We start from the raw sequence: 8,247 nt of genomic DNA, 5'->3' as shown, positions 1-8,247 counted from the left end.
CTGGTGTTCTGAAATAGTGAAAGGTTCCAGACAATGATGAAACATACCAAGTCAGCAGCAGCCCACGCTGTCTCTCCCAGTCTGGGTTACTGCTGACTGGGAGGGGTTCATCCATCTAGACTGACATTTCCCATCTGGGATTATCTAAGCCTCAAGTGGCAGTGATGGGAGTGAATGTATTGATTAGAACGTCACAAAGATTCTGTTGTGACCTGACCCCATATGATTATCGCTGTGTATAAATCATCATCAATTGTCTTCATACAGAAAGTGTTTTATTATAAATACTTTACATTGACTGATGTTCATTTTTTTCTGTGATAATCTAACACATTTTTAAAATTTTAAAAATATATGAAATTGCCTTTTTTTTTGGCACAATGACAAATGAGGCAAAGTTCAGTGGTAACTGAACTCCTGGTCATTGTGACACACCACTGCACACAACGAAATGTGACCTCTGCGGGCAGCTTTCAGGGCCCACAAGCGTGGGGTCAGTGTGTGGGGACGGTGCCTTGCTCAGAGCACCTCAGTGCTAACTTGGCAGCTGATGGACTCAAACTCGAATCCTTCCGGACCCAAGTCTGAAGCAGACTTGGAGAAGGAAACACAACCACTTCACACTACTCATCTACTACTACTACTATCACTACTGATCGTTGTCAGTGATCACTTTTCCCAACTGTTGATTAAGCATTCTCCACGTCAGCTCCTGCATGCTCAGGAGAACCCATCGGTCTTTCTCTAATGATCACCTTAGCTCACAGCCTCTGTTTAGTTTATGTGCCACATGCAGCTAAGAGCCAGATTAGTGTGTTCACTGTCGCACTCCCTAAATCCTGCTCCGCTGTTCACTGTACTGCCGGGTTGTCTGATTTTAGCTGCAATGGCGTCTGACTATGGCTATATTCCGCACAGTCTCACTTGACCTAAGTTGGCTATGCATTCTCCCTAGATCAATTGATTGATTTGCCCTGTCGGAGCTGCCGTAACTAAATCAGCTGCTCCTGATGATTCAGCACCAGCCAGGGAGCCGGGCCTGCTGTCACCAATCACAGATCACCAGCAGCTGAGACAGGTATGGACATTCTCCTGTCACTTGAACCTAATTTATTGCCAGCTACCACATTGATTAACCTTGTGCTGTGGTTCAAGCTTCCTATATAAATGTGTGTGCAGGGTGGAGGAACAGTAGTGCAACTGAAGGAGGAAGGAGGAAACATAAAGGCCACGGGATGTTTACATTACTACAGTAAACTAGAAAGCACTTTTTTTCTACACAATCAAAACCAACTTTGCTGCAGTGGATAGTTTTTATTTGGTTGTGGTACAAATGATTCCCTCCACTGTAACCCAACACTGTGCTGGAGCTCACAGCTGGGATGTAACTAAAATGAATCAATGGCTGCAGGATGCTTTATATTGACACACTAGTTAGAGTCAGGGCATGTGAGGGCAAATGAGTCAGCAACAGAATTCTGAGAGAAAAAAAAATAGTAGCTAGAGAAGTTTCATAAACAACTAAATATTATTTTGTGTTGTCAGTAGAAATATTTTAAAAAGTTTTATTTAAACTATTTTTTCCAACTACTTTTGAGAAAGTGGTGCAAAGTAGGTTCTATTTCCTACCAATCATTAGAAATTCTTAGAGGTGAAACCTTTGTGAGTATTGATTCGATTATTGTTCTTATGATTCCATAGTGTAGCTGATAGCATTTCTTTACCAAAGAAAGTAAAAGGAAATAAACAGTCTCTTCAAATTATGTAATTTTTAAAATTATCTCACTGTTGCCTGGTACCAAATGAGCCATGAACCAGTATGGGTCTAAAGACCAGGGAATGGGGACCCCTGGTGTAATGTTTGTATGCTGCTGCCTTCGTGTTGCCAAAACTCGTGTGTAATACTGTTTGTTTTTTTATTCTAATACAGCAAACCTGTCTAGTTAATCATTTAAGCTAATCAGAGAAAAGAAAAGAAACACAACGTCTGTGGAAAACATACAGAGAATAAAGGAATTAGTGATTAGGATGCGATTGGACAATGAAAATAGGGTTTTTAATCCCAAATGAAAAGGATTTTCCATGATCATATTTTCCTCTAATTGGACAGGCTTGACGAGGGTTTGCTATAATAAAACTGCCGTTTTCTCTGTAATTTTAACAATTTTACATTATTCATTAGACAATTTGCTTTATGAGCAGGTGTGGTTGTTGATTTATTATTATTGAGGAGATTGAGCAGAGAAGTGGAAGCATTTTGTTCTTTGTGTCACTGTGATTTATACCATGTTCTTTCTTTGGACAGCCAGGGGCTGTCAACAATCTCCCAGCTGTAGCCTCCAAAACACAACTCATGGGCCTAATGAAGCAATGCTCAATTACTTTAGCAAAAAAACACCAATGTCTTAAGGGCTGTGTGTGTGTGTTTGTGTGTGTTATTAACAAGGGGGACTCAGATGCCCCCGTTTAGTGACGGCGTTCAAGTTTGGTTCAGTTAGTGGAAGAAAACCTCACATAAAACAAAATGCCAATGCCTATTTACAAGAGTATAAACTTATTCTATATAAAGTGCAACAACATCAACCCCCTCCGAAACCCCATCCCCCTGCATCCTCATCTCCTCATCCTCATATAAAGACATATAGGAAGAAGTAGTCAATCTCAGGTCCGTATCCCGCCGGTGGTCCAAAAAATGATTGCAAGTGGTCCCTGGCCTTCACTATGAGAGGAGACACATGGATGATGAACAACCAAGAAGTTCTGGATCAGTTGTCTGGCTGAATTACTGGAGCTAACAATAACAAGAGAGAAAAGCCCGAGCCAGGGAATGTTATACGACCGTCCCCATCTACCACTACAATTCTTAAAATAGACTGACTCTGTGCAATCCACCCTGCCCAGATGTGCACCAACAGGCAGAGGAAAAAACTAAAACATAATTTCACACTGTGGTCCATGGGCACTTCTCTGTCAGAACGTCAAAATTAGTTAAAATCCCTGGACTATGTCTGTGATCAGCTCTTCCTCTGCGCTGACCTCAGAGGAAAAGAGAAAAACTGAAAGTATATTTAAAATGTTAAATAATGGCAGCGGCTTACAACAAAATACACAGGAAACATTTTAGCTTTAAAAGTTGATACAATGCATATCTATTGTCAATGAATAATAGGAGAAAGAATCTGACACGCCAGCAGTCACACGCACTCGCATGCCTGCCTACCAGCCTCTGCACACACACACACACACACACACACAATCACAATCACAAACACTGGATTCAATTACGACCAAAGAGATCTTTGCTCGGAAGTTTTAGAACTTTTGTTTTGAAACTTCTTTAGCATATCTGCTCCTCCAAATAAACATTAAGCTAAAAATTATAAAGTATTGCGTCGGGCATTTGCCCAGCACTTTAGATTCAGTGGAGATCAATAGGAAAATAGGCTGCCAGCTGCTCACCAGCCAAAAATGACACTTGGACTTGGTGTCATTTCTCATTTTTACCAATGCAAGTTTCAATTTCAAAGGAACATTTCAACTCCTATAAATCTACTGCAACAAAATGGTAAATTTGAAAAATGTGTTCAGCCACTATGATGGCATTAGAGGAATGGAAAGAATCCAAAAATGTTCCTAAGATATACTTTTACCCCATTTTGGGAAACTTTTGTCGGTCTGTTTATTAAATGTTAGCATTGTAAATGAAACGTGGACATGATGATTAGGCTGGCTTTTGTTTTTTTACATCAAGGTTTACTTCTATTCAGACACATCATTGTGGTTCCTTAACGTTTTCAGCTGGAGCTCTTTTACAGACATTGAGCGAAAGAATTGTTGTGCGGCCAACAATAAATAGTTTTCTATTGTCATATGTAAAGGTAAAACGTTAATTGGGGAAAATTTTGATTTGGGAAGAAATTTGACTAGATGTGACTGCATTTTCATGCAGGTTTGGAGCTTCATAAAAAGAATGGAGATTTAATGGATTTGTCATTGAACAGCTATGAGCTGAAGCCAAGTGATAAAATCTCACTGTCCAGTACGGAAAAGCAAGTCATTTTTGCAAGGTCAGTGACTGAGCATGGAAGCACCCCTTATATTTTTGCCTATGTAGACACTGCTTACACAGCCCACAGCTCACTATGCAGAAATGGGATGGCTGAAGTGGAATATAAATTGCATGTCTGTGATGAATAGTCTTGTCTTGGCTCATCCCCTCGCCTTTAAACACTTATACCAATCACAGCAGTGCATAAAAATCTGACCCGCCAACTATAGAGAAGTGGAACCAGACTAGCTTTTTAAAGAACAATCGTTTTGAAAAATATTGATGTTCAGATTATTTAATATTTTAAAATGGGCCATTACCATATCGGACTAGACAACAATCATTTTGATCTTTGCCATAATAATATGTACGATTTTTTTATTGTGTGGTCAGAATATTTATTATAATATGATGCAATTTATTCCTTGCACTTTGTGATGTTGTTTTGCACTGTTTCATTTTTTTGGAACCAAAAATAAAAATTTTAGATTACACATCAATACTACTGCGGCCCTCCTGTGCGAAGACAGTGGCCCTTAGATTATTTGATTTTGAGACCCCTGCACTACACTAAAATAATTGTTTCATGGTGTCAACATAACAGCCTGGCTTTGGTCCCTTTATCTGTGGAACTATTAATGGATTCAAATACTACAGAAAGAAAAGAGTGGAAAAGTGATCCAGCTGCTAATGTGCTTCTGTTATCGGTGTGGCCTACAGGAGTACTGGAGCCAAGGCTACAGCATGTGCATCAAATAATCAAGAAAGGGAACTCACATTGTTCATGTACTCGCTCAACAAGTCCTGGAGAGCCTGTCGAACAGCGTTGCACTCGGCCACGATGCGTTCACGGCGGTCGTCACGTGTGCACGAGGAGTCGGCCATCAGAGCGGCACCGCTGATGATGCTTTCCAGACGTTCTTCCAGAGAAGGTCGGAAACGCGCCTCGCTGAATGTTAAAGGGTCCAAGATTATCTTGTTCTGCACAGAAGGAAACACAACAACATTTGTACATTTGACAGATTTGATTAGATTTTTGATTAGCCATATGTTGTCCCAGTGAAGTAAAAAGCAAGTGAAGGCTCTCTAAAAAAAAAAAAAAAGAAAAATATGCCACACTGCATGCAGTCAGTATCACCTGTTTTTCCATGAAAGGAAAATGTCAGATTCAGGTTTCAAAATTGTATAGTAAGTGTTTTGTATTGTATCTTATGTATTGTGTGCTTTCTGCCTTCTTACATCATGGCCAGGGGACTACAGATGAAATCTAGCCTTCTGGCTTTTTTTAACAATGTGTAATCATGTGATTTATGAAATTGCACTGTCCCCTTATAAATAAACTAAACTAAACTAAAGAAGCAGCCTTGGGTCCAGAAGGTTTCAGGTTCGAGTCCACCAGCTGCCAAGTTACCACTAAGGTGCTCTGTGCGTGGCACCGTCTCCACTCACTGCTCCCTGGACGCTCACTTTGGTGATGGGTTAAAAGCAGAGGTCACATTTGGTTGTGTGCAGTGCTGTGTCACAATGACAAATAATCCACTTTCCTTTCTAACAAGTAGTTCACTTTCCTATTTATGGTGCACAACCCAACCACTAAGTAATACAGTGACAGTGTGGACTGGGTTTTAGTGTGCAGCATTATTACACGTGGAACAATTTGCAGGACAGAGGGATGGATGAGTAACTAGCCATTTTTAACAACAGATCAGCCGAAGACGTCTGACACCTGTCAACCAGACTGTTTATCTCGGCACAGCTAAGTAGTTTCCTGCTCCTTCGATACTGAGCATCTGTCATTGATGTAGTAATTATCCAGTAGTATTATCACGTACTGTATCACAGTAAAATGATCACAAGAAGTGACATTAAAACAGTTCTAAGAAAGAGTGACAAACAAAAAAAATCGTTATTAGAGAAAACCACAAATCTATTTCCCTCTGTGTTTTTCATCAGAGAAAGACTTCTTTGTAGAATTCTGCTGAGTGTTTTTCACACCTGGTAACAACCTGCTGCTTTTGTCTGGTCTAAGGACTGAAAAAGATTTATAGGAAACCTTATGAAACAAGTTGAGGACACCTGTTGCAAACATTCCAAAATTGAGGCTTTCATTTAATAAAAAAAAGACAACTCAACACTTGACAGGGTCATATTCCTGATGTTGTCACTGCTGTTTGAGGCCCCAGAGAGATGTTTACCAATGTTCAGACACATTTAGAAAGGAACTGAACATGATTTGGACATCTGTCTTCAAACCTTTTCACTTACTCTTGTATGAATGAACACATTCAAGGTTTAAAATCAGCCTTGAGAAACGAAAGCCTCAACAACCAGAGTTGTGTATTTGGCTCCACTTTTCTCAATAAATAAGAGAAAATAAATAAATAAATCAAAAAAAGAACATGAATCCCAAAAGTTGAAGATGTTTGATGTTTTGGTTGGAGAATAAGTGTTTGTGCCAAAGATTTATTCCTGACTAACAATTCATGCTAATTTTACCAAAAAATTAGAATAACCTGCCTCAATGAGCAGCTGCTCTGACTACGACCGGCAGAACCAGGCAAATAGAATACATAAGGTCAAACACAGGGCAACACGGCTTGAAGAATTACACATTAAAAGGGGTACTCCAGCCACAATACCCCTGGATATTAAACGCTCACCCCCTGTTGACTTCAAAGGTTACTAGAACTGTTTGAGGCACTTACTGCTTTTATACATGTGAATTCCCGTTGCGTTCCATTTATGTTTATTCAAGTGGAACCAAAGGGTTTAGTTTTTGATTCTTTCTGCAGTAATTCTGTGCTTAAATTGCACACTTCATAATCACAGAAGTACTTTTTTAGAACAGTTTACCGTTAACTTCTACTGAAGCCTTTAGTGATATTCTTGGAATGATGTGTTGATTCTATTGCTCTTTCCTACATTGTTGTTAATTAGAAGAAACAAAAGAGAGATCAAAATGGACTTTTTTTGCAATGTGCTTCTATTTTGACATTAGCGTAGCCTGATGTGTTGAAGAAGTCACAATAACAAAAAAAATTAAATTGTATAAAAAATAGTCAATCAGGTTTCAGAAACATGAGCCATTGAATTATAGTGGTGCAGAGAGACTTCTAGTATTGTTGACTTGACACTTAAACATGACACAAAACATTCACGATTTGAGATTAAAAATAAAATGAATGAACAGGAAAACTGCATGTAGGTGTGCTTTTTCTACCACAAAATGTACTGCCTCGTGCTGGGTTCAGGCTGTTTGACTGTGATTATCACACTGTTGGACTGTTTTAAGCTCTGCCCACACAAGTCCAGGACGGCCATTCGTCATATTTGACTCACTGATTGAGCTAATGAAGAGCGCCAGGCCACAGCCTTTGAAGTGGGCCGTGACGAAGGCTAGTTTAGTAATTAAGACATTTAACTTACTGACACTACTGACAAAAAAAAGAGAAATCTGGAAATGAGTGGGTGAAAGTGTCATTTTTCCCTTTGACCAAAAACCTAATGGAGACTGAAATCATAGCTCGTGGACATTTTCTCCGAATCTTCCATCTGTAACGGGCAGCAATAAACAGATGCTAATACCTTTGGACTAAACCAATATATCAAATTTAAATAGAAATAAATGCATGCTATTTTTATTAAATTGACTTTACATTTCATAAGTTACATTTGTAACTTCAAATAATGATGCAGAAGTGCAAAAGCTAAAAAAATCTGCTTATTCATTTGCTTTATACAGACAATTTCTAAATTCCTCGACATCTGCGGCCTCTCATCCTGAAAGAGTTAAAAAGGTTTAGTTTAATTTACTTAATTTCATATTCAGCTCTGTGCTAAACCAATATTTTGAAGTATATAAAATATATAACATTATAGTATATAGAGTGCCTATATTTTTCCGTCTTCTGAATGTGGTAATCCTGAATATTTTATATGCAAAAATAACAGGACATCAGCGCTACAACCTAGAAAGGTCCTCCATACCAGCAGGATATCATCTGTTAATACACAGTGAATGTTTTATACATGTCTCAGGTGTGTTTGCAATAAATAATATATATATATATAAAGTAGCAGGTGGACAGTGGTAAAAAATAAATAAATGAATAAATAGTCGATATACAATTTGAGTGTGTTGTTTTTAGAAAACCATACATTTGTGTATAGAAGTGTAAAGAAAGTCACTTTTTTAATAT

The 8,247-nt window shown here is 38.7% G+C and overlaps 1 protein-coding gene across 3 annotated transcripts in view; it reads right to left on the bottom strand.

Moving 5' to 3' along the window:
- The window catches only part of ctnna2 (catenin (cadherin-associated protein), alpha 2), a 188,176-nt gene that overhangs the window by 141,310 nt on the left and 38,619 nt on the right, over positions 1 to 8,247 (bottom strand). For all 3 annotated transcript variants that reach the window (XM_025058226.1, XM_017035265.2, XM_017035266.2), the window contains exon 7: positions 4,826 to 5,029. In XM_025058226.1, the coding sequence (XP_024913994.1) occupies positions 4,826 to 5,029 (204 nt within the window). The remainder of the gene's footprint in view (positions 1 to 4,825; positions 5,030 to 8,247) is intronic.

This window comes from Cynoglossus semilaevis, chromosome 9 (genome assembly GCF_000523025.1).
Source record: "Cynoglossus semilaevis isolate Cse_v1.0 chromosome 9, Cse_v1.0, whole genome shotgun sequence".
NCBI lineage: Eukaryota > Metazoa > Chordata > Actinopteri > Pleuronectiformes > Cynoglossidae > Cynoglossus > Cynoglossus semilaevis.
This window is presented reverse-complemented; position numbering and strand designations above follow the sequence as displayed.